The sequence below is a fragment of the Coniosporium apollinis genome (assembly GCF_000281105.1).
Source record: "Coniosporium apollinis CBS 100218 chromosome Unknown supercont1.32, whole genome shotgun sequence".
Taxonomy (NCBI): domain Eukaryota; kingdom Fungi; phylum Ascomycota; class Dothideomycetes; genus Coniosporium; species Coniosporium apollinis.
Genome location: NW_006913294.1, coordinates 220,120 through 247,445, shown reverse-complemented (window position 1 = coordinate 247,445; position 27,326 = coordinate 220,120). Strand labels below are relative to the sequence as shown.

General features: G+C 53.4%; 11 protein-coding genes across 11 annotated transcripts; 6 read left to right on the top strand and 5 right to left on the bottom strand.

Moving 5' to 3' along the window:
* Positions 1–4,391: 4,391 nt before the first annotated feature.
* Positions 4,392–5,588, top strand: W97_06417 (uncharacterized protein; the record flags this gene model as incomplete). The annotated part of the gene is made up of 4 exons (XM_007784291.1): positions 4,392–4,995; positions 5,058–5,172; positions 5,229–5,436; positions 5,490–5,588. 4 exons carry the CDS (start codon positions 4,392–4,394, stop codon positions 5,586–5,588), a joined length of 1,026 nt encoding a protein of 341 aa, XP_007782481.1.
* Positions 5,589–6,791: 1,203 nt separating this feature from the next.
* On the bottom strand, positions 6,792–7,742 carry W97_06416 (uncharacterized protein; the record flags this gene model as incomplete). Its single annotated transcript, XM_007784290.1, has 2 exons — positions 6,792–7,533; positions 7,651–7,742. 2 exons carry the CDS (start codon positions 7,740–7,742, stop codon positions 6,792–6,794), a joined length of 834 nt encoding a protein of 277 aa, XP_007782480.1.
* A 2,937-nt stretch (positions 7,743–10,679) lies between these two features.
* On the top strand, positions 10,680–12,386 carry W97_06415 (uncharacterized protein; the record flags this gene model as incomplete). The annotated part of the gene is made up of 4 exons (XM_007784289.1): positions 10,680–10,985; positions 11,105–11,644; positions 11,712–12,021; positions 12,076–12,386. 4 exons carry the CDS (start codon positions 10,680–10,682, stop codon positions 12,384–12,386), a joined length of 1,467 nt encoding a protein of 488 aa, XP_007782479.1.
* Positions 12,387–13,005: 619 nt separating this feature from the next.
* W97_06414 (uncharacterized protein) lies at positions 13,006–13,830 on the bottom strand (the record flags this gene model as incomplete). Its single annotated transcript, XM_007784288.1, has 1 exon — positions 13,006–13,830. The coding sequence occupies one exon, from the start codon at positions 13,828–13,830 to the stop codon at positions 13,006–13,008; it is 825 nt and encodes a 274-aa protein (XP_007782478.1).
* A 222-nt stretch (positions 13,831–14,052) lies between these two features.
* On the top strand, positions 14,053–15,272 carry W97_06413 (uncharacterized protein; the record flags this gene model as incomplete). Its single annotated transcript, XM_007784287.1, has 3 exons — positions 14,053–14,116; positions 14,169–14,321; positions 14,413–15,272. The coding sequence occupies 3 exons, from the start codon at positions 14,053–14,055 to the stop codon at positions 15,270–15,272; spliced, it is 1,077 nt and encodes a 358-aa protein (XP_007782477.1).
* Positions 15,273–15,882: 610 nt separating this feature from the next.
* Positions 15,883–16,644, top strand: W97_06412 (uncharacterized protein; the record flags this gene model as incomplete). The annotated part of the gene is made up of 1 exon (XM_007784286.1): positions 15,883–16,644. One exon carries the CDS (start codon positions 15,883–15,885, stop codon positions 16,642–16,644), a length of 762 nt encoding a protein of 253 aa, XP_007782476.1.
* Positions 16,645–17,008: 364 nt separating this feature from the next.
* Positions 17,009–17,546, bottom strand: W97_06411 (uncharacterized protein; the record flags this gene model as incomplete). Its single annotated transcript, XM_007784285.1, has 2 exons — positions 17,009–17,286; positions 17,372–17,546. 2 exons carry the CDS (start codon positions 17,544–17,546, stop codon positions 17,009–17,011), a joined length of 453 nt encoding a protein of 150 aa, XP_007782475.1.
* Positions 17,547–18,075: 529 nt separating this feature from the next.
* On the top strand, positions 18,076–19,258 carry W97_06410 (CAMK protein kinase; the record flags this gene model as incomplete). The annotated part of the gene is made up of 3 exons (XM_007784284.1): positions 18,076–18,393; positions 18,459–18,674; positions 18,737–19,258. The coding sequence occupies 3 exons, from the start codon at positions 18,076–18,078 to the stop codon at positions 19,256–19,258; spliced, it is 1,056 nt and encodes a 351-aa protein (XP_007782474.1).
* Positions 19,259–20,974: 1,716 nt separating this feature from the next.
* On the top strand, positions 20,975–21,854 carry W97_06409 (uncharacterized protein; the record flags this gene model as incomplete). The annotated part of the gene is made up of 2 exons (XM_007784283.1): positions 20,975–21,272; positions 21,355–21,854. The coding sequence occupies 2 exons, from the start codon at positions 20,975–20,977 to the stop codon at positions 21,852–21,854; spliced, it is 798 nt and encodes a 265-aa protein (XP_007782473.1).
* Positions 21,855–22,011: 157 nt separating this feature from the next.
* On the bottom strand, positions 22,012–22,842 carry W97_06408 (uncharacterized protein; the record flags this gene model as incomplete). Its single annotated transcript, XM_007784282.1, has 1 exon — positions 22,012–22,842. One exon carries the CDS (start codon positions 22,840–22,842, stop codon positions 22,012–22,014), a length of 831 nt encoding a protein of 276 aa, XP_007782472.1.
* A 1,917-nt stretch (positions 22,843–24,759) lies between these two features.
* W97_06407 (uncharacterized protein) lies at positions 24,760–26,871 on the bottom strand (the record flags this gene model as incomplete). Its single annotated transcript, XM_007784281.1, has 4 exons — positions 24,760–25,611; positions 25,664–26,396; positions 26,448–26,518; positions 26,572–26,871. The coding sequence occupies 4 exons, from the start codon at positions 26,869–26,871 to the stop codon at positions 24,760–24,762; spliced, it is 1,956 nt and encodes a 651-aa protein (XP_007782471.1).
* Positions 26,872–27,326: the final 455 nt, after the last annotated feature.

Below are 27,326 nucleotides of genomic sequence, written 5' to 3'. Positions count from 1 at the left end.
TCCGTCGAGATCGAACGAGGCAGCATTTATAGTAGCTATCGCAGGACGTTGCGAAATTTGCGAAGCTCCATGAATGTTGGAGTAGTCGGCTTCTTGCTGAGCTACATGCTGCCGGGCAGAGCTACCAGACGCTGGTCGAAGCTGATGTGATTGCGGAGAATGATTCTGAACCGGCTCACTGTCGGGCACTTGATCTGTTATGCCGCGGCCAGAAGCATTTGGACCTAGTCTTGTTCCTGGTTTGGTACTAATGTTGTTGTGACTTCGTGATTGTCGATGCGACAAACTCTGACGGTGGTGTGATTGTCGAGTTTGTACAGGCGTTGTAGGCCTTTGAGAAAGTCTGGTAAGGCTATCCTTCAAATCGTTCAAGGTTGCTGCACATGTCTCGGGCCAACGATTTCGGCGTTTCGAAAGGTTCCTCAGAGCGATTATAGAGCTGTCTATGCATCTACAGCAATTTCGTCAGCGGCACACAAACTGTAAGGTCTGATGCAGTGACTGACCGTAGGGCCGACTTGACAGGAAAGTGTCCCTCGAAAGTCGCATAAATAAGAACCAAGCAACTCATCCATACCGCCCATGTTAAAGAAGGCCATACGGGCAGACTCGGTGCTTGTGATTCTTGAGTTGAAAATGGACCAGTACTGTTCCCGAGTGGTCGTCTCAACGTAGATATGATTCTCTGCGACGCACCAATGCAATCTTGCAGAGCAGCGGCATAAGAAGAACGCGTTTTGTTGGATGCAAGAAGCGGCCGATTGAGGGAAATGATCGACTCTTGCATCGACACTAGCAGTAAAACACGGTGCGTCTCCTTTAAATCGCTGAGTTCACACTCTTCCGGAAGGTTGGTTGCGGGATCCAGGTCCATGGTGACTTGAACTTCGTTCCACCACCGGATAAGCTCAGCATTGACCAAGGTCGCCAGTTCCACATTCTCTTGACGGTGCTCAACGGACTTATTTCGAAGCTCCAGGATCATGCCTTTCAGCCTAGCGTGCTTCGCAAGGGCAGTGAGCAATTTCAGCCTTCCATCTTCAAAGATTAGTAGGAGACCTCGTCCGTCACACAACCGTAACACATACCTTCTCCAGTATCATCGCTTCGGTTTCTTTCAGACCTTGAGAAGTGCTTCTCCTGGCCAGGATAACACACATCAACATCGTCGTCCCTGATACTGAGTGGCAGGCCGAGCGACTGGCACAAGTGCCGTTCAAGGCAATAGATTGACCAGAAGAGACGTCTCCGCATCTGCGACTCCTCTGCCGAGAATGTCGAGAATCGAGCAGGGCATCGGTGCAAACCCAGTTGGAAAGCCATGCGGACGATAAGCCCGCCAAGTCGGGAGGCCGAGTTGTAGCGGAGCATCGATACAAGTAGAAGTTGTACACTAACGGCAGCCTGAGTAATACGCACAGATGTTGGCATGTGAAGGGCTATATCCAGACTTGAAAGTGCTTCCTGCATGGTTTTAAACACCAAGCATCCAGGGACAGGTGGGTTTCGCAGAGGATGCGGCTCCATCTGCCGATTATCAGATGTCGAGATAGAGACGATTGAGCGAATGATGATTGCATGAACGGGGTTGATACCGCGTATTCCCTCGTTGCTGATTTTTTCAAGAAGACTCAAAATGGTGGGAGCATGGAGAAAGGGGAATGCCGGGTGCCAAATTTCGAAATACGTTCGAGTCCAGTCAACCAGATGTTCAAATGAGATGAGTGCAGGAGTTTCCTCCCAAATCACTTCATCCGGTTGCCAGATCTGTTCCGGTCTGGCATAGGAGTCGGCTGTGTCTTGCAATTGATCGTCTTCACCTGGAACCAAATCCTCGACAGGGGAGGGCCATTCAGAGCGAATCGCGGCGGTTTTCCTGGCGAGCAAATTGGATACAGTGCGGATGAAGTGTATACCACTTCCGCTACCGACAAAGTGTGCAGAGTCATGGTTTTCTCCATCTCGCATAAGGCCGTACTCTTGCGCTGCCGTTCGTCGTCGACGCTTTCGGGGAGATGCAGCCGCTTCACTGTCGGAAGCATCAGCGCTTTGAATATTGTGCCTGTCGTTCGGCGACATGCTTCACAGTCCCCTAGTAGATGATGAAGGATGATGAGCGAGGGAACATTGCCAGGCTTCGCTTAATGGAGAGTTTGTGGATGGGTTGGAGATGCGGCATGGGGCATACTGGGGAACGTGGTGCAAGGCTGATACGGAAAAATGATGGCCACGCAAAATGGCCGAAGACGCCCTGCCTCACACTGATTTACTTGACATTCAAACGCACACATCACGGCCAAATCTAGATGGATTGATTTAATATGCTAGCTATATACAGAAAGGATAGAAAATAATAATTCCGATACAAACAAGCCTATATAATAGCGTCGTTGAGTGTTGGTGGATTAAACATGGCTTTTGCGTGGCCACGTCTTTTCTGCGTAAGCCTTGGTGGCTGTGGACAGCTCAAACCCCGCACATTCCCTGATTCCGTAATCTGAGCCGCAGTCCACACATAGTTAGGCTCGAAAAGTCTGGGCAATTACTCTAGAGACGTTTATTTGTACAACGATACTCTGTGTAAAGAGGTAGGATGAAGGGGTTCCTAGCGATTTGGCACTTTCAATCGCGAATTTATCGTGCGAGACATCTTTATCATCGAATTCTTCACCTCACTACGGATCGATTGTGATCTCTCTTTGAGCAGTGTTTTGAAGACGTGTTATGTTTGGGCATGATGTTTTCATTTAGAAGTACGTTTGCGATTTCATATTGCATAGGTCTTCTGCTCTGCTCGATGGGAACGCAGGAGGCATGCTAAGGGAAGTCCCAGTTGATCTGCCTGCAATTCCTGCATTGTTTCTCCCAAGTGCAATTTGCGGGTCCACAGAGTGATGTGAGCCAGGTATTGCCGTGTCAAGAAGTCCTGGACTTGCTCCAGTACCTGTGCCAAAGCGATCAGACAACGGATTTGCGTGCTCGTGCGCATGGGATTGAGAAGCGGCTAGGTCAGCATCATCTACAGTAGGCCAACTCTGCCCGACTGGCATATTTCGAGCGGGATGATGACCATAACCAGTGTTGTTCCCATGATATAGGACAGATTGGTCGGGTACGCGAGACGTCGTGAGTGCCTCCTCCTCGTCATCACTTGAGACTCGGGACCCGTGTATTACTTGCGGCGATGATTCTATCCCTTCGGGGCTTGACGATTGCGACTGCTCTTCTGCCCTCGATATCCACCAACGGCGCAATCCTTCTCTTGATGACAACGGGAAATCTTCCCATTCATGCATCCTGGTAAACTTGGTTTGGAGCGTTGCGCGGCCACGACTACGGAGATTTCTGAATTCTTCAGGATGCCTCTCATGTCCCCACAGCTGCGTGAGAGCTTCAAGCAAGGCTGCCTCGGTTTCTGCAAGGCGTAATTCGAGCTTGTTTAGGTACCCAATGGGTATGCCACTACATAGTCCAGCTGTCAGTCCAATAAATGCTCCCACTCGCCAACGTATTCTAAGGTGTACGAAATGCGTGACTAGGTGGAAGGTACCGCTTATTTCTCTCCGAATAATGACATTCTGCAGGGCGATCATTACATTGAGAACAGACTGGGCTTGTCTCGAGTTAGTGGAGAAGATGCTTGAATGGATATTTTCGTTCGCTGACGTTTTCCGATCGCACTGAACGAGAAGACAATCGAATCAGCGGATGATGGCACAAGGAAGCAACAGACCCAAACCTTGCACTTTTTTGTTCTGCATGGCTCACAGGATGCAGTGTATATCGAAGCTTCTTGGCCTTGAAGATTGTAAGTGTTATGACGAGTCCGATGGATGGCCCATGGTCCATCAGTTCCTGATGCATACCAGTTGCCGTGCGTCGGTCCGACATTGCCACGTGGGCTCAGTGTTTCGGTGAAAAGTTTCGAAGCGCTGGTAGTATTTTCTTTTGTGTTTCCGTGGTCTGATGAGGTGATGATGAGGTGCGGTTAAGGAAACTCCGGAGGAGAAGCCCGGCGGAGAGACTTTCTCCGATCACGTGGTCCTGCGGCGGGGAACATTCCTCTCCGGAGACAACATTGTTTCGTTTGGTGACTACCTAGGTATAGCCTTGTCGATGAAGCTCGCGACTTCATTCGCGGGCTCAATGGAGACTCAGTGTCGTTCATACTCTCAACGTTATATAGTCGTCCAAATGGCGGCTTGCAGATTGGATTGGGGTACGGAGACGGTACATCATGGCACCTGATCTTGCTGAAATTGGTCACTTTCAGCACTTTTCTGGCCATTTGCCCCATGTTCCGCCATGCAAGGTTGCCATCAATGGCTTCGGAAGGATAGGTATTCCCGGCTCACTCTGTCCTCCCGAAGAGAAGCTAGATAGAGACGGCAATGCTAATGGTCACAGGCCGCAATGTTCTCCGTGCATCGCTGCTGCGAGAAGATGTTGAGGTCGTGGCCATCAACCATACGTGTGCCTCTGTGGACGATGTCGTATACCTCATTGAGCACGATTCCACCCACGGACCACTTGCGACCGTGAAGCATTCCGGGCCACCATTTCAAGTGTCTGCCCTCCTCAATGGTGACATCTCCATCAACGGACGCCGCATAGCTCTTCTCTCCCAGCGAGATGTAAGACAGATCAATTGGGGCCTGTACGGCGCGGAAACCGTCGCCGAGTGCACCGGGAAATTCACCAAGACTACCCTTGCGAAAGACCATATCGAATACGGCGCGGCGAAGAAAGTCATCATCTCAGCACCGAGCGCAGACGCCCCTGCATTCGTATTCAAGGTAAATTCGGCGGAATATTCAGCACAGAACAAGCCAGATGTCGTGTCTTGCGCGAGTTGCACCACCAACTGCGTTGCTCCAATTGTGAAAGTCATCAACGACAGCTTCGGTTTGGATCAAGGGTTTGTGACGACTGTGCACGCGTCAACTCGGTCGCAGAGCGTATTAGATGGATATAGCAAGAGGGATAGAAGATCGGGTGAGTCCAACACAAGTCAACGCGACCCAGTGACGACATGTGCTGACGACATTGTTCCGAAGGTCGTGCTGTGCTTGGTAACATCATCCCAACAACTACCGGAGCAGCCAAAGCCATCGCACATGTACTTCCAGCATTATCGGGGAAATTAACGGGCATCTCCATTCGAGTTCCAACGTACGTTCAGGACCCTGCTCACTAACGCAAACGCTTATTGAGACCTTCTCCAATAGTACAAACGTGTCTCTGGTTGACCTGACGGTAAATACCGATAAGCCGACTTCGCTGCCTGAGTTGCTTGAGGCCTTCCGCCAGGCCTCCAGGACCTCGCTTTCTGGCGTCCTGGGAGTGGTGGACGAAGAACTTGTCAGCTGTGATTTCCTGGGGAACTCATGCAGCGCTGTGATCGATGCACTGGCTTGCGTCGAACTAAATTCCAAGGTAGATAGCAGATCTTCTCTGCAAAAGAATCCGACCAGCTGACATGGCCATAGTTCTTTAAAGTCGTTGCGTGGTACGACAATGAGTGGGCATACCCGAATCGCCTTCTCGACTTATTGTCCTATATATTCCAGGTAGATCAAGCCCAATAGACTGTATAATAGCATTGTGCACGGTCCATCCTGATCTTGGGATACCGCGCCCGTTTTGCCCTGCTCTATCGATCCCCACCTCACTATGCTTGTCAAAATCTCCAAACGAGCCTGTGCCGCTGCGAGAGCGGTCACTTCAGCCGTACTAAATAGGCCCTACTGAGTCCTTTTGCTACTAATATCGGGCTGCTGCAGCCGCAGTTGTAGTACACAGGAGTTGCTTTAAGATGACCTCACATTACGTACAAATCCTGTGCCATTGCGGACCTGTTGTCGTTCGAGTTAGGCCTTCGAGCCAAATTGGGGATTCCCGCATGTTCGAGAATAGCGACTAGATACATAATCCTTTTCACACTCCCAGCCGGATGTATGGTGTAAGGGAACGGGTTCGTGAACTGAAACAGATTGCGTTCTGGGACTGTTGAGTATGGGTATCACGTACTGGTTGTCTATACCGGTGGCCAATGCTTATATTGAGCGCGAGAAGGGCAGGTGTGATGGTTATGAAGAAAACGAGGTTGACTCAAGGTGGTGTGGAACACCGTTTGATATTAAAAAGGTGTCTCCGGTGAGGTGTTGATTCCTGACTCGCTGCTCCTGTATGGTGCGGAGGTTTACTAGAACCGCTCTGTGAGGCTGGGGAGATGTTGCTGCGTGGCCAGTGTGGTTTTGACTATTGCTTTGACGGCCAGCAACACAGTATTTGAACTCTCTCTGCGTGGAGGTGCCTGACTCCTCGCGTAGCCGGCTATTCTTACTGAAGAGCTTAAACAGCGCTTAATCACCTCTTTGCACCCGTAATAGGCTTAGAGTTGGAGCGCATCTTCAGCCTACAGGGATTAATAGTAACTCGTGGGACTATAAGAAGCAGCATCGACGGCCTCGTAGCTTGCTTCTAGGTATCTGATCACCTAACTACTAATCTACCGATTCAGAGCTTATGTCCGGTACAACGCAAGGGAGATCCAGTTCTCTTTGATCTATATCCGTATGTGATAGTGAGTGTTGAAGATACCACCTAATAAACGTGATCAATATTTGGGCCAATGCGTAGATCGAATCTTCCCATTATGCGCTTACGCTGTCCACGCCTAAGTCCACTTTTCTTTGGATCTTCGGGCCATCAATAATTCGTATTCTTTTGATCTAAACTTCAATGCCTAGCCTGTCGCTGTTCTTATATGAACAACCGCGTAGGTTACCCTAGTCCTGCACAACAATCGTCTCCGGCGTCAGATACCTCCCCACCCTCTCAACCGGACACCTATTCCTCCTCCCCGCCGCCCCCATCCCCGCCATCAACTCCCTCACAAACTCCGGACACGCCTCCACCAGCTCCGCCAACGCGTCTTGCTCATACTCCCCCCGCATCGCCCCATCCCCCACGAACCACGCGATGGCATCAACACAAAACTTCCTTAACAGCGATCCCTCGCTTGTGTTCTCGTACACCCACGGCACGATGTCGATCAGATATCTTGGCAGCGAACCGACGTAGGTGCGAACGACGACCCTCATGGCGTAGTCTCTGAATTCTTTAGCGCCGAGTCGGACGCCCAGCACCCACGCCCTCTCCGGCGCACTCTCCCAGTCCCTAGGCACCGGCTCCTCATCCTCCCAGCATCGCGAATAGATACTCCGCTGCGGCCGTCTCCCCACACTCGCATCCGACTCCTCGGAATTAGACGCCGCGCCCGCCGTGGTGCGGGGCAGTGGACAGCTCTTATCCTCTTGGAAGAGGAAATCGACGAACAGCGTGAATAGGGCTGGGTCGGTGTTGCGGAGTTGGAGGTGCCTGGCGTGAGAGTTGGAGGCGCGGAGTTGGCGGATCAGGGTGCCGAAGGAGGTCGAGTAGCGGGAGAGGAGGTCGGAGGGGAGGTCCCAGGTTTCTTCGGTGAGGAGGTCGGTGCTGGTTACGCGGATATGGTAGTCTTCTAATTGGGATCTGTGAGGGTGCGGTGAGGTTTGTTAACTTGTGGGCGGGTGGATAGATCTTGGGATGCGGGATAGGTAGAGCGGTTCAGACCGTGATAGTGAATTGGGTTGGAAAGGTGGGACGTACAGCTGCTCTACATAGGATAACGGCGTTGTCGATGTTGGTGGCGTGGAAGATCGCTTGCGTTTTCGGTTGCGGGTAGGGAGGGTTGGGGCCATGGCTGAGACCAGACTTGTTGTGCTTGTGAAAAGTGAAACGGCGGCTGAAAGCATCTTATCATTCTGTCGTAGGCGAAGTGAACTGAGAAAAGGTCAATGAGCGCACGAGGTGAAAGCGACAAGAAGTTCTCACGTGCTAGGAAAGTCATTCACTCTGATGCACAAGCGAGCAGCGTCGAACTTTGCGCAAACCGTCTCTTCTAGGAATATTGTATGCCGGTACCTGGCAATTAAATTTCCCAGCTTGGCCACACTCTTGAACTTGAATGGTGCACATCCTACCGTAAGGATCGTGCTTACTGAATAGAACTGTGCCAGAATCTTCCTGCATCCAAACTCTTCCTCTTTGATTGCCACAATATCCCATTGCTAACGATCGCACCCAGAAGAGTCGAACCGTGGAGATCTTTCCGGAGTGCTGGGTCCGGCGTGGCTCAAAACGTTGCTTGGAAGAACCGCCGTCGATCAACTCATTTCCCAACTGCACCCCTGAGCAGGAGTTGTCGGCACGAATATTAATTGCTTGATGATCAAGGGGCACACATATCAGTACCAACATGTCAGATCCAGTTCCTTGCTTTGTAGCGGTTGTTGACCGGCATTGGGGTGGTCTGATTCCTTTACGGCAGGGTGAGAGCTGAAAGATTGTAGTACTGTGCAGTCAGTCTAATCTTGGCGCGCATAGCCGCTAGAGAACCATCAAAAGTAAGTCTGCCTTCAAGGATGGATAAGCTGTTGCCGGATAAGTAGCCGAGTGGTGTCAAGACTCAAGAAGGGCAAGCAACACGAAGTAGGACGGTAGTGAATTCTCTTCGCAGTTTATTCATCAGGCTGGATGAAGGTTTAAACGATCCTTTAACCAAGATGGTGTGTTCAAGTTAACATCAGGTAATAGTGGCATGTAAGAGAGATGAAAAAATTGGTGATGTGGTCATGAAGCGCCAATGATTAGCAGGAGCGATTGAAACAACACTGCGAGAGATCGAGACACTAGGAGGTGAATCATTAGAGCCAGTCAACGTGAGGCCAATGGAAGATGTCTTCAAAGTGTCTTTCGACCTTGCAGCAGTGCTATTAGTTGGGAACCTAGGATCTGGCCAGTGATCCACGCTTGCGACTTCGGCTTGTTGACGTGGGCGACATTATGCTCGTATCCAGGAGTTACGGTACGGCACTTAGAAATGAGCTGTCAGCACCGTAATATGCTGACTTCGGTTGAATACGGGGACACTGCGGAAATGCGTATCCCTTTTCTCAGCAAAGCGTTGTATCCCGCAGTGAGCTATCAAGTGAGATGTGCGCGCCGCTGACTGTCAACACCATTGACTAACAGGATAGAGCATGATGGCTGAACTTGGCTGCATCTCGGTGCTGACGTTACGAGCTTCGTCAGAATGACGGAGGGACTGTCGTCAGCTCAACGGATTGGTACTGCGCTCTGAGGGAAGCATGCAAAGCCACGGTGTCAAAGCGGCCAACTGCAACCCGAGTTTTGGACACTCGAGAATGCGTCCGCTCGAAGCTAATAGGTGTCGTCCGAGACTGTTCTTCTATACGTCGCTGCCTTTGCAGCATCAAGTAATTGATCGCTCAGGTCCGCTTCCAAACTGGCAGCGGTGCTAGAGTCAGGCAGTTTCTCATCACCGATGGCGAGAACGTGCTGCTTGAGGTGGTAGGCCTCGACTTACGTCATGCACAACTGAGCGTAGCTGGTCGCGATATCCCAAACAGCCCACAGGTCCATAATTCACCTGTCGTCACCTTGAGGGTGCAAGTCTCTGAGACCAATTGGAGTGACTGAATCCGACTTGGCTGGGCGGCAGTCATTTTCGACAACGTCTAGAGCTGGAACAGGTGGATGAATCGTTTTAAAGGCAATGAGTTCAGCATTGTTCAGGATCAGGCGTAGCCTAATTCAAAGTAATCATGAAGCATAAAGTTTGACCGGGTAGAGTTCTGACTGAGTTCAGCGCAACAATACTCGTACGTGATCCAATGCGTAAGGTAGCATCGTAACGCAGTGCATCTACCTAGGTAGTATATCACGACCGACTTCCTCTGTTTATGGTGAGGTCGACGCGGAACATAAAAATTCCGTTCTTTGAGGTATCACGCGGGTGACAGAAATCGCCGGACTCGAAAACAGATAGGTCTTTAGTCAGCTGAGGGAAGGTCACGGGTAGAAGCAATCCCTTATAGTATACTACCTTATGAGTGTGTTTAAGCTACAACTAGAGGTGGAACGGCTAGGGTAAAGTCCTTTAGGAACGTGGTGAGTTTGATTGACTTTAGGAATGAATTGGAAGTCCGGCGGTTGGCGAGTCCGGCGATTTCTGTCACTCGCGTGGGTATCAGGGGTGTCTGTGTCGCTGACTGTGCTACTCCACCATCTCTCTTCAGTAAGCCGGCTCCATCAGCAGCCTACCTCGGTAGGCTTGTTACTTCCATACGCACGATGTTACATGCGCGTACTTTCGGCGCCGGCCAAGACGTAATGGTCGTTTAGCCGCGCAGAACAGCCGTTGTATTTGAGTTTTGGCCAGTTCCATCGGCTGCTTTCGACCCCGCGCGGGGCTGCTGTCAACCACAGCACGACCGAGCTTCCCGCATCTGAGGACTCAACTGGCTGTGTTGCTTCCAGCACAGCGTCAGCACAAGAGTAGCTCACTCAGTTTGGCAGGGATAAATGCCGCAGACGTGTTTCGGCAGGGTCGACAGATCTTACACGCGTTAGACCCTGGTGCTGCCAGCCAGTAGACTAACCCAGACCAGCTGCAACACCGCTCGAGGAGCGCTGCTTACCGTGGCCCCCACCTTTAGTGCCGAGTTGCAGAGGTGAGTTTAATAGGACGGTAAGCCCTTCAAGTAGGACATCATCTCCTCAAGCTTTACTTCTTCGCTCAACCCATTCGACCCCGTCAGCTACCACACAGCATCATGTCTCCCTCAAAATCCTCCGACATTGATTTCACCACCTTCCACAACATCGTAGATGGCAAGAAGCGGGGTAGCAACACAGCCCACCAGGGCGTCAATCCAACTACCGGCGAACAGCTCTGGGACGTTCCCATCGCGGGACAAGATGACGTGAACGACGCCGTCGAGGCTGCGGAGAAGGCATTCCCAGGATGGGCCGCTACACCAATGGACAAGAGGAAGGAGCTGCTGCAGAAGTTCGTCGAACTGTACAAGAACTACGAGAAAGAGTTTACGGATTTGCTGTGTAAGGAAACGGGCAAGCCGGTGAGTAGAGGGAACCACAGACCCACCGGAGCTATAGGCCCTTCTCCGTGCCCTTTTCACCAGCCCCAGGCGATGTAAATCACAAACGCGGCCATTTGCTGACCCTGAGGCTTTCTCAGCGCATGTTCGCCAGCCAGGAAGTCCAAGGCGTCGGCGCCTTCGCCGGTCACCATTGCACGCTCAGCCTCCCTGAAGAGCGGATCGAGGATGACGAGAAGGTCGTAACTACACGCTACAAGCCCCTCGGCATTGTCGGCGCCATCTGCCCCTGGAACTTCCCCCTCGTCCTCTCCATCGGCAAAATCGCGCCTGCGCTCGTCACCGGCAACGTCATCATCGTCAAGCCCTCGCCGTTTACACCCTATACCACGCTCAAGTTGGTCGAGCTGGCGCAGGAGGTCCTCCCGCCTGGTGTTGTGCAAGTGCTCGGCGGTGATGATAAGCTGGGTCCCATGTTCACGGCCCACCCCAAGATTGCGAAGATCTCGTTCACCGGTTCTATCGCGACAGGCAAGAAGATCATGGAGGCTTGTGCGAAGACTCTGAAGCGCGTGACTCTCGAGCTGGGCGGCAACGATGCCAGCATTGTCTTGCCCGATGTGGAGATTGACAAGGTCGCGCCGGAGGTCGCTATGGGTGCTTTCTTCAACTCTGGTCAGGTATGCCGATTCTCCTGTTCTAGCGTTTCAGCCGTCTTCAGAAGCACGACGCTGATCGCTCCGATAGGTCTGTGTCGCCACGAAGCGCATCTACATCCATGAGTCCATCTACCGCCCGTTCCTCGACAAGATGATCGAGTTCACAAAGTCCATTAAGGTTGGCAGCAGCGACGACGAAGGCGTCCTCCTCGGCCCGATTCAGAACTCTATGCAATACGAGAAGGTCAAGGGCTTCTTCAAGGACACCAAGGAGAAGGGCTATAAGTTCGCCGTCGGCTCGCCGGATGTTGAGGACACCGGCAAGGGCTTCTTCGTTCAGCCCACTATCATAGACAACCCGCCAAATGGCAGCAAGATCATCGAGGAGGAGCCGTTCGGTAAGTCGACCTATCCTGCGAGCGTTGATCGCGAGGTGCTAATGTCGTTTCAAGGTCCTATCGTCCCCTGCCAGCCCTGGTCGGACGAAGCGGAAGTCATCCGCCGCGCCAACAACACCAACACCGGCCTTGGCGCCTGTGTCTGGGGCAAGGATGTCAAGCACGCCGAGGAGGTCGGTCTACAGCTCGAGGCCGGCAGCGTCTTCATCAATTCCTTCGAGAAGCCAACGCCGCAGGCCTTCTTTGGTGGCCATAAGGAGTCCGGCATAGGCGGTGAGTGGGGAACTACCGGCCTGCTGGCTTACTGCAATGGCCATGTCATGCATGTGTATAAGGAGAAGACGGAGCCGAAACCGTCTGTGTAGATATAAACTTGACATGTCATAATGAAACACCAACGACACCAAGCACGTTGAAACTCAATAGAAGTGCGGTTTCGTGAGCTCTATAATACTCCCCTCTGTGATCGTTCTCTAAACGTCTGTCGCCGTGCAAGGGCTATGAGGACCACGTCCGTTGCGAGTCCTCATGACCTTTCTCCCTTCGTCGGTACATGATGTATCATGATAAGAAGACGGACCAGTTTAACTCGCCGAAAGCCGAAGCCTGAACGTCGCGGCTTTCGGTTGAGGCGACTGACGGTAGCTGGCCACCTTGAATTAAGGGAAGCAAACGAAACAGCTCAGGTGAGTTTGCAGGTCTTTCAGCCCCCTTACGCCGCAGATGAGGATAAGATAGCCTGGCCAATGTAGCAACCGGGAAGTCGTCGTCGGAGAACAGATCCCGGTATAGCAGCACCCCATATGGCCTCGCCTGATATGGGATCAGTAAACCAATGGATTGCAGATCGATCCGCCGCGCACTCCCTCAGTCCGTCCAAGGGTTTGAACTGCTCTTCCGACGGCCTGAACATGGCGTGCACTCGATGGTTCGAAACGCATCCGAGGCTTCCTGGCTCCCCTTGGGTGACCAGACGCTCGCCTCTCAAGCGAACTTATCATGCTTGTTCTTGACCTTAACATCCAGCATCTTCTCATGAAAATTCCCCTCCCTCCTCGCCCTCTTCAGCATCTTGACCTCCCCGTCCTCCAGCCTCCTCCCAACCATATCCTCCAGCTCCTTCCGACTGATCTTCTCCCTCGCCTTCTCCTCCTTCGAAGCCCTTAGCCGCGGCTTGAACCTCGCCTGCATCCGTATCCTCAATGTAGTGCTGAAGTTGATCGCCTCCGCATCCGCCCTCACCTCCACCGCCCCCTTCGCCTCCTGCGCAGCAATGAACTTCTCCCCCGCCGTCTGCACCGCGAACGCGCCCCGCTGGTCCGGCACCGGCACAACGGTGAACGACTCTGTCGGCGAAATGGCTTCCGTAGTTGCGCTCAGAGCGCCGAACTTCTCAACCCCAAGATACCGCCCATGATGCCCTTTAAAGCTGTAGCTCTCGGTCCCCGCAACTCTGTTCGCGATCCAGACTTGTCGCACGTCGTGCGGTTCCGCGGTGCTGGGGTCATCGTCGACAATGTTCTCGACGGGTATGGCGAAGACTTTGCCAATGGAGTCGCAGGCGAGGCAGGTAGGGGGCTCGGAGGGGAGGACAAAGATGATGGGGCCGGAGACGTCGGTCACGGCGTCGGCGGAGACCCAGCTGTTGTCCTCTTCGGCGGTGTCGGTGGGTGCGGTGATTGGAGCCGTGGAGGTTGTTTGGAGGGCTTGAGAGGTGGGATTGGTGGACTCGGCGTCGTTGTCGTCGGTGGGCGCGCGTTTTCGCTTTTTGGGCTTCTTGTCGCCCTTGAATGTTAGGGCTTTTACCATGTTGGTTGATCGTAGTCTGCGGTGATTGAGTGGTCGTCGACTCCGGCCAGGGCAACATCGAGATTCCAGCCGTCGGTTTGCGGCGGCTCTTGGGGCAGATCATCACGTGGTGTTACATGTGCCGGGTTAATAATACCAAGGATTTAATGGTGGAGATCTCGATATGTGAAAGCAGTCTTCGTTTCAGGTAAGAAGGATTGGATCTCGTAGCTCCCTAGTACTATGGCATCTAACGGTGTCAACAAGGCCCAGGCTGTATCTGTAAGCCTTGAGGACCTGCGCAATGGTAGTCAACCACGCATCGTGTGAACAAGCAGAAACAACTAACATCACGATAGGTGATGTGCCTTTCTCAAAGCTCGAGGAAGCTTTCGGTCCCTCATCGCTCGGGATCATCATCGTGAAAGATCTACCGGAGCAGTTTGCCCGGCTACGGCACGAATTACTCTCATATTCGTCTTACCTTGCAAATCTGCCTCAAGAGGAGCTAGGTACAGTAATCCCATCCCTTTACATAAAAGTTTAGTAAAAACCGCTTGTGTACTTGTATGCATTGGTTCACATTGCTGACATCAAATTTAGCCAAGCTCGAGTCGCCCGCTTCGCACTACCTTGTCGGCTGGTCCTGCGGAAAGGAGACTCTCAAAGACGGCCGCTATGATACGCTCAAGGGCTCCTACTACGTGAACTGCGCGGATGGCTTCGATAACCCTGGGGTACAGGAGAAGCTCGTCAACGACTATCCTTCGTTCCCTGAGTACACTGCTCCCAACGTCTGGCCGGACGAAGCCATTCTTCCCAGCTTCGAGTCCGTCTTCCGCGAGCTATGTAATCTGATCATCGATACGGCCGTTCTGGTTGCCAAAGCATGCGACAAGTACGCAGAACAGAAGATTGAGGGTTACAAGCCCGGCTATCTGGAGCATGTCGTCAAGACCTCAGTGGCCACCAAAGCCCGACTGCTGCACTATTTTCCTTCTGCAGATGCCAATGGCAGCGCGCAAAGCCAGAACGGGGACGAAGACGACTGGTGCGCTACTCACCTCGATCACGGCTGTCTCACCGGCCTAACAAGCGCAATGTTCGTCGACGAGGCAGCGAACCCGCCCACCTTCACCGGCACACCAACGCCCCTTGCAGAGCTTGACGCACCGCCCGATCCAAAAGCTGGTCTGTACATCCACTCCCGGTCCGGCGATGTCAAGAAGGTTGCTATACCGAGAGACTGCCTCGCGTTTCAGACGGGAGAGGCGCTGGAGGTAATTACTCAAGGGAAGTTCAGGGCTGTGCCGCATTTCGTGCGGGGTGCCGCAACAGGAAAGGGAAGAAAGGTTGCGAGAAACACGCTCGCGGTGTTCACGCAGCCGAATCTGTGGGAGAGGGTTGATGAGAAGAGAACGTTTGCGGACTTTGCGAGGGAGGTTGTTGAGAAGAACCATTAGAGAGGGGTAACCGTCAACTGAAGTCTTGTGCAATCCGGAAGACCTAGTGAAACCAGAGTTGCGCTTGAAGACCATGAGGAGACTGGAATGGAAACGAGAGTCTCTTATACGTCAGCCTCCGACAACCCTGTTGGCTCACTTCACTTCCTACCAACCCTCCTCAATCTCATCCTCGGCAAACCTGTTATATAGATCGAACATTCGCTACAGACTCTAGCGGCTGGTATGAACCATAGGTAGTCACTCCGTTAACCCTTGAACCTCTTCGTGGTTGATGTCAAACACTTTTTCGCAAGTATAGACTTGCCCTAAGATTCAAGATGCAAGTTCAGTATGAAGTGAAGTTTTAGCTTGATATTTTGTCAGCTATCTAGTCTTCTGGTAGCTGCGCAGGTTTCTTACCCCAGGACAGGCTCGAAGTGTCAGATTGGGCGCGTCTTCACGTGACTCTCGAGCCCTATCGGAGCGGGTTTAGTATTAGCCGGCGCATCGCGACTCAAGGTTGCTTCGAAGCTCGTGAACCGCTACCTACTCTTCGCTGTAGCGCAAACTCTCCACATCGCTCTCAATTGCTGCCAAACCCCTCCGATCTACCCCGTCACGTTCTAACATGGTCTCCCCATCCCCCATCAACCGCACCATAAACGGTACCTCCACCCCCCCCGCCAACACAACCTCAAGTCCCCAAGCCAGCAACCCGACCCCCGCAACCCTCACCGCCGACGCTACCACCTCCCAAACTGCGCCCCAACCCAACATTCCCGCACCCCCCACCTCAACCACCGACACCGGCCTCTCCAAACGCCCCCGCGACGCCCGCCTCATCCACCTCGTCCTCGCCGCGCAGGGCGTAACCGCATACCAAGAGCGTGTGCCCCTCCAACTCCTCGACTTCGCATACCGCTACACGTCGGGCGTGCTATCCGATGCGCTGGCCGTGTCAGCTGAGGCGGCGCCGACGACGCGCGGCGGGAACACGCATGGGGTGGGTGTTGCGCAGGAGGGGAGCGTGACGCTTGCAGCGTTGAGACTCGCAATTGCGTCAAGGTTGAATGCGCAGTTTGGGGGGCAGCTACCCAGGGAGTTTGTGAACGAGATCGCGGCTGAGAGGAATCGGATTGCGCTGCCGAGGGTGGAGAGGGAGTTTGGGTTGAGGTTGCCGGAGGAGAAGTACTGTTTTACGGGGGTCGGGTGGGGGCTTAAGGAGGAGTGGGATAGCGAGGTTGAGGAGGAAGAGGGGGATGTGGGGGGCGCGGGATTGGATACTATCATGAGAGATGATGCGGGAGAGGGAGGAGGAGGTGAAGATGATGAGTTTGAGGATGTTATGGGGGTAGAAGACGGAGTGGATAGGGAAATGGCTGATGCATAAGGGGTTTCGAGTCGACTTGGTGGATTGGCTTCGAATATGATATTCGAGCGAAGCATATTGCAAGGCGTTTCGGGAAAGTTGGGCACAGGAAAATCTGTGCAGAGGTTCGGCGCATTGGGGTTGTTGGAGCATTCATCGGCGTTGGGAAGCTTGAATTGGGGATGGATGCTTTCCAATATCTTTTTAATACCCCATCTACAGTTTCAGAGCGCCATCCAGCTCCACAATCGACGAACAATATACAAAGTTCCCTGTCGTCCCACTTGAAACGCCGCGCAATGCCCCTAAACCCATTATCGAACATGCGATCATCTCTTGTCACCCCCGACATCCTTTGTATCTTCTCCCCCATCGCACACCCTCATCACCGTTTCCCTCCCGCCTTATCCGCATCCCAAATCCTCCTCCCCTGCTCATCCAGCCCCCAATATTCATGATGCAACTTCTCCGCCTCTTTCCTCTTCGCCTCCTTCTCCTCCCTCTCCTTCCTCCGCTGATCCTTGGTCGCGAACCACTCCTCCCTAGCCGCGTCCTGCTGCTCGACCGTCGCGTGCGCAACCATGCAGTTGTTCATGGCGAGCCGCTGCGGCCGACACGCCCATGTGGCTGAGAAAGTGCGGTTGAGCGCGCAGGAGGCGAAGTCTGGGAGGAGGGGAGGGTTAGCTGGGGTGTTATGGGGGGATAGGGAATGGGCGCTGGGCTGGGGGTGTGGGAGCTGGTCGGGTACCTCTTATCTCGTTTGCGCAGAGAGAACGCACGCGTTTGTAGTAGAGATCGCGCACTTGGCCCTCTTGCGCTGCGGATAGTGGGAGCGGGTTTCGTGTGGATATTGGTGTGGGCGGTGGGACGGTGGACGACGAGGTCGTTGCAGGCGGTGCAGTGGGTGGGTAGGGGATGGACATTGGATGGTGGTGGATCTGGTGGGGCTGGTCGGGGAGAGGGGTATATGGTGGTGGTTCGATGCCGTTTTAGGTAGGTAGGCTCTATGTACAGCTACTGATGAGCTTCAATATGTCTATGCTTAGAGTTTCGAGGCGGACGCGCTTGATCAGACGCGCGCTTGTGAGATCGTGCAGGCCGGCGATGACCCGGGCACGTGCCGGGGTGCCCTTGTATCTCCCTTGTACCTTGGTAGCTATCGAAGTTTTGTGTACGAGTATCAAAGTGCACCTCTTTTCACCAAGCTATTGATACTAATTATCTATAGGTAGTGAAAGGGTACACTGCGTTGCTATGCCGCTTCTCGTTCTTGTCCGTTCTAGTTGTCTCCAATAAATGCAGCCACATGCACAAGGGAGGTGCATTCAGCCTCAGCCTTGCGGAACATGGAGCGCAGTAACGCGACAGCCTTGCTTCTTCCTAGGTAGAGTCTTGAAGCAACCGAAAGAGAAACGTCAGGAATCCGGATGACCATTTTTGACCTGCCATTCAATGGATGACGAGTTATTGAATCGATTCAAGCTCGAAGCCACTGTCTTTCCGGAGCATACTATTCACACGACGTACAAGCTGAAGCGCCAACAAGGCCCCTTACGTGAACCTGTTGAAACCAAATGGATTCTACAAGACATTATCGGGCACGGGGCGTTCGGCCAGGTCCGTCTAGAAACCTGCGTTAAGAAGGATCTGTTGGGTAGGGAAATGTCACAGCCACGAGCAGTCAAGAGGATATTCAAGAGTCAGATGAGGGCCATGAAGATTGACTACAAACATGAACTGGCAGCACTTGTGAGACTTTCAACCCCCGAGGTATGTTGGTATCTAGCAAGCTGTTCCAAGTGTGTCTGTGCTGAATACTCTTGTCACTGGCTTAGTACAAGGAGCAACAAATCTTTGTGGATTTCCATGGGTGGTTTGAGACCCCGGAGGCTCTCTTTATTGCCATGGAGTATGTGGAGCTTGGAGACCTGAGTAAATACATAGGGGAGGCGATCACTGAGATTGATGCGGTTGAAGTTGCCAACGACTTGCTCTTCGGGCTAAAGATAATGCACTCAGAGGGCTTCACTCATCGGGATCTGAAACCACAGGTAATCCTCCTTCCTACAACACCCTATTTTGGAACCGAATCTGAGCAAAGCTACCTCCACAGAACATCTTCGTTCGGCAAAAGAGACCGCAGTCGTCACACTGGCGTGTTGCTATTGCCGACTTCGGTATTTCCAAACGGGTTGCGGATGAAGAGACCGCTCTGCGCACCACGATCGGAACTCCTCACTACCAAGCTCCCGAAATACGTTGCTACTCAATCATTGGTCGACCGAACGAGGCTGAATCATACAGCAGCGCCGTCGATCTCTGGTCTTTAGGCTGCGTTATGGTCCAGTTCGTGACTGGAGCCGTACCATTCACGCACGAAGCAGTTCTCCAGCGATACTGCCGTAACGACAAGCACTTCCAAACGGACCCCCTTTCTACTAAGCTGGGGCAGGAAGGGGTCGATTTCATGCAAAAACTCTTGGCTGCTAATCCAGAGCAACGTCCAACAGCGGACGATGCCCTCGGACATCCTTGGTTCCGGAGTAGAGACGATATCCCTCACCCTCTGCCGGAAGTCACACAAGCCAGTGCCGATCATAATGCCGCTCGACAAACCGAGCCCTCAGCACCGTAAGTAACCAAGTTTTTGCTGTCCTATTACTGCAGCTAATCTGGAGACTCAGTAAAACGATGGTGAGGATGAGTACCGGCAGGAAGCGGGTATCTGCTGAAAGCGTAACACAACGTCCCCCATACCAGCGCCAGAGAATCGCAAATCAGCCACCCGAAATTGTCCCTGAGCCCGTCCCTGAGACCGTCTTGCGCCAGCTATCGTCATTAGGTATCGGTCCTGGGACAGATGATGTTAAAACGCAGAGTGCTCTCGTGCAGGCCGCTCTACAAGAGAGAGACGAAGTTGTACGACATCTTCTCCAGAACGGTATCGATCCGAACTGCAAGGACAATAATGGTTATACTGCTCTTCACAGGGCAGCTGAACAAGGTTGCAGAGATATCACACAGCTTCTCCTGGACCACGGGGCCGAAGTAGATGTTCAGTCGCTTAACGGATGGACCGCATTGCACTATGCGGCCAACCGTGGTTATGACAAGATTGTTAGTCTCTTAATCAATCGCGGGGCTTCTATCAAGGTCGAAACATCGAAGCGGCGACATCCCCTTTATCTGGCAGCTTCTGAGGGTCACAGCGCGGTTGTGTCGTTACTGATACACCACGGGGCGGATCTTGAAGCCAAAGACACCACACAAAGAACTCCCTTGTTGGAAGCTGCATCTCGACAGCACGAAGATCTAGTAAAGCTGTTCCTAGATTGGGGGGCCAAAGTAAACGCCACTGATGACAAGGGCTGTACACCTTTGCACCATGCGGCACTCCGGGACAATGTGCAAATAGCGCGATTCTTGCTGAACTATAGGGCTGTCATAGAGGCTAAGAATACCGCTGGAAATACTCCACTTGCTCATGCAGCGCAAGAGGGTAGCTTTTTAGTTGCGCAGGAGCTGCTGCTATATGGGGCAGACCCTCACGGCGTTCAGATACCTAGCTTGAAGGGTGTGTGGAAACGTGCCGGCCGGCCTTCCAATTCAGACATAATCATTGATACTATAGTTAATTGGAAGGAAGGGAGGGGTCTTCAGTCTGTACGTAAATAATCAAGGGCATCTTACGCGAGACTCGCAGTCCATCATCGCGATACGACTTTTGCCAACCTTGATACTGTTCGGATTACATCTTCAGGTCTGAAGGCTAATAAGAGTCAACCGCCAAACTTAAGGACGATGGAACGTGGGAACAACAGAGTATCGACTCAGCCCGCGCGCCGACATGCCATCTTCTGAGGATATGATAATCCTGAAATTCCTTGGGCAGGCTACGAGACACCCCCTTATGAGTCATTGGAAAGCGGCGTGTCAAGTAAAGCCAGCCGCGCATGGCTTTACACTAGGTATGTCAAAGCCCCCTTGACCCATGCGTTACTAGGTAGTTGCGGGCTTGTGAGTCCGTTGTATCGGCGTGGGAAATGAGTGAGGAGAGTTCCTGGAGCACGAGCACCGGATGTTGATGAGCGGCTCGACATCCGTGCTCGCTTGACGCGGTTTGACGCATGCAAGGGAGAGCCGCGCGCTTATGCATTGTAGCTTCGGCGGACCGAGGCTTGGATGCTCGTGATGGTCTCCAGCAATTGCCAAACTTCTCCAACATACCTTTGCGGCAACTTACACGGAGACTCAATTACAGCAGCTATACCAATCCCCCCTTCTCACCAAGAAACCCCAAACGCGGCAATCTTACCACAAACTCTCCAATCTACAACCAACCGCCCCCACCATGAAGATTGCAGACCGCACCTTCATCGTCTCCGGCGGCGCATCCGGGCTGGGTCTAGCAACCGCAAAGGACCTTCACAGCCACGGCGCCTACGTCTCGATACTGGACATGGATGCCGATGCCGGGGAAGCGCTGATCAAGGAGCTAGGATCACGGGCTGCGTTTTTCGCGACAGATGTGTCGGAGACAGAGAGTATAGCTGCGGCGGTCATAGATACCGTGGAGTGGGCGCGGCGGACTGGGAAGGAGCTGGGGGGTGTGCTCGCTGCTGCGGGGGTGGGGAATCCGGGGAAGGTGGGTGTTTGTGCGGTCACATCTTGAATGGTTCATTATGGGCTGGAGATGTAGGTGGGATCTATTTTGGTATTATGCTGATCTAGACCAGATCATCGACAAGCACAACGAGCCCCTCTCCCTCTCCTCCATCGATTTCGTCCTCAACATCAACCTCCGCGGCACACTAGATCTAATCCGACAAGCCCTGCCCCATATGGTCGCCGTCACGCCCCTAGAGCCTGACAACGAGCGCGGCGTCCTCCTCCTCGTTTCCTCCTCCGCCGCCTTCGATGGTCAACCCGGTCAAGTGGCCTACGCAGCTTCCAAAGGTGCGATAGCATCCCTGACGCTTCCTCTTGCCCGAGACCTCGCGCGGTATGGCATCCGAGCGGTAACGATAGCACCGAGCTTGTTCGAGAGCAAGATGACGAGCATGCTGGGCGAGAAGGCGAAGAAGAGCTTGGAGCGTGTGATGGAGTTTCCGGTGCGGGCGGGGAAGCCGGAGGAGTTTGCGCGGTTGGTGAGGGAAGCCATCGAAAACCCTATGCTGAACGGGACCGTAATTAGGTTGGATGGTGCAATGAGGATGCCGAGTAAGATGTAGATACGATGGGTACTGCTCGTAAAAATCTGTTCAACCCGTCTTAAACTCGGCTAGAGGTAGACCTCTACTCTCAAGCCGTCCCGGGTGTAGGCATTGATCCTAACGTTCGAAGCCGTCGTATACCACGAGCGAGGGAGAAGACGCAACCAGGCAATCTTCATCGCTTTCGTTCACGAACCTTGAATTTGACGCCAGCTTTGTTGACGCCACCAACGTTGTTCGCCATCTTCGCGCGCTGGTCCGCCAACGCTTGCTCGGCTGTTAGGAGGTCCCGCTCGCGTGCCTTGACAGCCTCCAATCGTATGTGCCGCGCTTCTTGCTCCCTTTGGCGCTTCTTGCGTAATGCTCGCTCCTCTTTGATGGCCTTGAGCTCTGCATCCATAACACGCTGTGGCCGCCGTTGTGTCGATGTCTCGGGCTGACCATCTGCAACTTCTTCCTCGGAAGCTACCTCAGACTGTCGCCGCGGCCGGTTGTACGTCTTGTTCAACCCCTCCGCGCTCGTATCGAACCACTCGTCCGGCTGAAAGCCCTCCTGCTCATCCTTGCTACCCACAAACACCGTATGACCTTTCTTCTTCCCACTCTCCCCCTTCAACACCCTAACCTCCTTCTCCTCAATCACGATCCCCTCCTCCAACCTCTCCCTCTCCTTCCTAACCTTCTGCGCCACCGTCCTCAAATACCCCGCATCCTGCGTCTTGAGCAGCTTCGCCACGTCCTGACTCAGCACCCGGTTGCCCCGGTCCCCGAGCTTCGCGCCATTCGCCCCGGTTTTCGTGGACATCATCCCGAAGTAGAATTCGTCGGGGTTGCGGTCGGCGGCTTTTTGGCGCAGGGTCTTGAGCTTGCGCCGCTTCTCGTTGTGGTCCCGTGCGCGCAGGGTGTAGTCTTTCTTCTTCTCGAGGAGACCCCATTTTTGGCGCTCGAGGGGTTGCGCGCGCTCTTTGTGGGTGGGGCGCGCGACGGCGTTGCGGAGGGAGGACATGATGGAGGCGTGGGGTGCGGGTAGAGAACGGCGGGTCTGCTTAACGGGTTCGTTTCGGGACCAGTAAAGGCGCTACTATCCTGTCTGTCCAAGCAGGCGTAGCGATGTCAATTTGCTCCCCTCAAGCGTTTCCTTTTGGTGGTATTGCTCGGTCTGCTAAACGTGGTTTCAGTGTGGAAATGCGTGGAAAGTGTAGCAAAGAAATCTTGAGCTCAGATGCTCTGGAAAATGGTGAGCCCGGCCCGATGAGGCCAACTTTCAGGCTCATGCAGTGACAACCTTTCAGCTCATCATCGCAAACCCAAACCTTCATCAATGCCATGAAAGACGGTAGAGTACGGGACGACTCGCATAGCAAACGACAAGATGAGGAGCAGAATACCGCTGCATCACCTCGGATCGATGCGAGTCTTGAAGAGATCGCACAGTCGTTCTACAGATCCAGGCTATTGCCCGATATGGCACCACCTGAACCTCCGTAGAACGACTGTGAATCTGCGCGCCATACAAAGTCCTGCGCCGTACAAAGTCCTGCGCCATACAATTGCCCGCGCCATACAACTCTTGCCGCTGGTGCCGTCGCCCGAAACGGCAACATCAGGGTTTCCGTAGAACGACGGTGAAGTCCCGCTCATACAAATTCCACCACACAGGACAGATTTCTTCCGTTGTGCAAGTCTAGCCGCTGGGCGCCATATATGGATGGCTATGAATTCTATTTGGACGGTAAGGACAAGCAAGCTTCGGCGCGTCATCGTAGGTAGCACCACCTTACTGTCACGGCGTGAGCGGTTTTCACTCTTGCAGTCGTTCTACGAGCTCGTCCTTTTTCCCAATCCGGCAATATTGGAGCCCGTAGAACGCCGCGTAAATCTGACGGTCAGATCTTTCGGTCAAATCTATCGGTCAAGTCTGACCAGCCGAGTCTGACCAGCAGAATCTGACCAGCGCAATTTTTGCAAGGCAGTCTGCTCGTGAGAGGCTTAGAGTCTCCATAGTGGTGTAAGCGGATATTGCGGTAATAGCAGCTCGCTATTGCATTCCACATCCGTTGTTAAAAACCGCTGAGGAGTCCTATTCGTGCTTTCTACATTTTCACACCTGTAGTCATTCTACAAACTGTTGCATTCCGAATCTGTCAGCAGTTTTACTTTCGTATAAAAGCTTTTACAATTTCTTAGTCGACAGCCTGGTAGGGGATCACGGTGAGAAGAAGTATGTTGTACCTACATCTACAGCGGAAGACAACATAGCAATAGGAACACCCGCGAAGGACATCAGAAGAAAACATCTTGATTCACAGGTTAGTCTCGTGGTTCGATATTCCCTTTGATTGGCTTTCTGCTCAGCTTCGTTGTTCCATTCGGCCATGCTGAAGTGTGAATTTTCGATTTGGAAGTACCAATTTCAATGAAAAGTCTTTAGGCATCTGCAGACCCCGCCATCGAGATGCAGGGCCAAGCTTCGGATTGGGGTGGTAGAAGTGCTTTACTTTACTTTGTGTTTGATGGTACTCTAGGGAGAGAAAAATTTAGGGCTTAGCTCTGCAGGAATGTAGGAGAAAGCTCCCATGAAGCCTCTAAGAGAAGAGGAGAAGGTGCGCCTGAACGAGCTCGCCAATGTCTTAATTCACAGAGTAATGGGGCTGGAATGGCCGTCTTTTATGATGTGACAATTCTTACGAAAGGCCTTTGAATTCTCTTAAGGACAATCTTGTTGGTTCCTCCCATTATGCGTTATGGATTGCTTGCGCATTCCATTGCTGTTGTCTTCGTTCAACAATTTCAAACTTCTTGCGTGTCCTCCTGTTCTAGGCGTACCTGTAGCGTGAACAGCAACAATCACAGACTGTATCCAGGAAGTCATGCACAAGACTACCAACCAGCCGTCCAATCCCACTCGCACCCTCCGAACGCCTCACGCCACCGCCTTCTCCTTGATCAGCTTATTCAGTTTTCTAATCTCCGTCCACCGACTCTGCCCTCCCAACTCCAACAAACTCATCCTGCGGATCTTCCCCGATGGATTTCCAATGATAACCGGCTTCCAGTCCTCCTGCATGACCTTGGCCTCACTCATCGTGTTCCTCCTCGTTCCAAACGCATGGTTCGGAATCACCTGGACCTTGCTCCAGCGCCACAGCACGGCCGTCAACAGCACCGTCAGCGCCAGCAATATCCCCGCCGTGATGCCCGTCGCGGTCTGCGCGCCCAGGTTCCGCGTTACCGCGCCCCCGACCCCTGTCGCGGCCGCTGCGAGGAGGAAGGCGAAGGTCTGGCTCACCATGATCCCCGCCGTGACGCGTGGGAAGGAGCTGTAGTTGGTCCGACGCCGCCGCACATCCGACGCCATGCTCTGCAGTCTATGCCGACTATTCGCGCCAGGCTGGAGGTCACTCGTATCGAACGTCTCCATGATCAAGCCATAGCACTCCGCGATTGCGAGGTTGCTCAAGAACCCGATGATCCCCGCGCAGAAGATCGGCCACATCCAGTGGAGTGGCTTGCCGGCGGACAGCAGCGTGTAAGCCATGCCGACGAAGGGGAGCGCGGACATGAAGAGCACGCGGCGCACGAGGTGCGAGGTCCAGGTTATGCGCTTCTGGAAGGTCATGCTGTCGGTGCGGGGGCCAGCTTTGCGGGCGCGGCTGAAGAGCCCGGCTTTGGTGAGGGGGATTGCGAGGAAGGCGCCGATTGCGAGAGACATCACGCCTAGCCCGACGAAGTGGGGGTACCAACGGTATTCGCGGGAGAGGAGGGCGCCGAGGAGCTAAGAGGAGGTGAGCGGAGGATGGGCAAGGTGCGTTTTGGGGGTTACTTACGACGATCACGAGGATGAACATCGCGTAGATCCATCCGACGTACAATGCCAAGATGAAGAAGCCAGGCTGGAACATCATCCGGAAGTTGAGCCTAATACCAGCGAAAACTTCGTCGAACCAGTACTTCGGCGGCTGTGTAGATATGTGCAACTTGACCTCCCCACGAGCGACCATCCGGTGGACTATATCTTCAGCATCAACAACCTCGGTGAAGGAGCGACGATAGGGCGAGCGGCGCGTCTCCGGAGCGATTATGTTGAGACAGAGAACAGAAGCCAGCAGAATCATGATGATGTAGAATCCCCAGGCTGGATTCAAGTCCGCGATAATTCCAGCGCCGGTCAAGAAGCCCAACGAGACGGAGCCGATGAAGCACCAAACCCATAGACCGAGCCACAGGCCTACTCCACCGCCATGGCGTCGGACGTCGTTGATGATGACGAGCTCTTGATGTGGGTTCGAGCTTTGAAGTGATGCGCCGTAGAGATCCAACAGGGTCGTAATGAAGTTGACATTTGCGAAGCCGAGGAAGAAGCCAGACATGGCTCTCGGAAGCAGTAAGCCCACACGGTAGGCTACAACGGTCGGTGAGCGGGGCGTGTTGATGACCAACGCCTGTGGGAATTGTAGAGGGAGGGCAATAGCTAGTGCTGCCAGTACGTAGGTTCTGCGTCCATGTAGCAGCGGTAAGGGCCAGAAGAAAAAGGTGGAGATGGCTAGACCGATGAAGAGGCTGTCAGGCAGTCAGAGAAGTCTGGCATGCATCCGTCGTCAGAATACTTACAACACGTTTCCAAGGATGACCCGATGCTGCTGGTCGGCCAGTTGGTACTGGATCTTAGGCACCTCGCCAGCCTGGGTCTTGTCAGCAATCTGTGCCAGTCTGGGTAGGAATCATCATGACTTACATACTGGCCGATGATGTATCCCAGGGTGAAGGTGTTGATGCAAGCAGTGACGGCAGTGACACGCTTCCTCGCCCTGCTCCAATTCCTAGCCAACGGCTTCCGCCTGTGATGGCGAATCCGATCTGAGCCAGTGTTGCCGCGCGAGAACATACGACGGCGTTTAGGCGTGACCTCCGACATCTCAGGATCACTACCGTAGTATCTTGGCTCTTCTTTGTCATCCCCTTCCCACGGGGTGATCTTTTCAAAGGATCCGTCGTGGCGTCTCTGTCGCCGTCTGATCACAGTGTCGGCGGCCATGGGAGGGATACTTGGCCTCCTGTTCAAGGTTTGAGGAGTGCTATGTCTTCGCGTAGTGTCTGCTCGTCTGGAGCTCCTGGCATTCTTTGGACTTTCATTCTCAGACGAACTATCGGCGACTGGCCTAGGAGTCACCCGTCGTAGCACGCGGGTCCCTTGTCGTGGTGGTGGAGGTTTTGGAGAGCTCGACAAAGGGCTGCTGGCACGGAGAGGGGTCTTGTTCATGTAAGCCCAATCAACGGCGATGGACTCTTTGGACGGAGGTTCGGCCATCGTAGGGATGCTCGGGATGGTGGTGAGTGCAGTCTTGGATGACTTGGTCGATCGACCGCTGGAGAATGTACCCTCGGAGCCGGAGGAAGAGGACGAAAAGGAGGGCATTGGTCGAATGGGCATAGCAAGGTCGCCGACATCTTCAGCAACCTCCGCAGCTTCATGCATGAGATTCTCCAGGT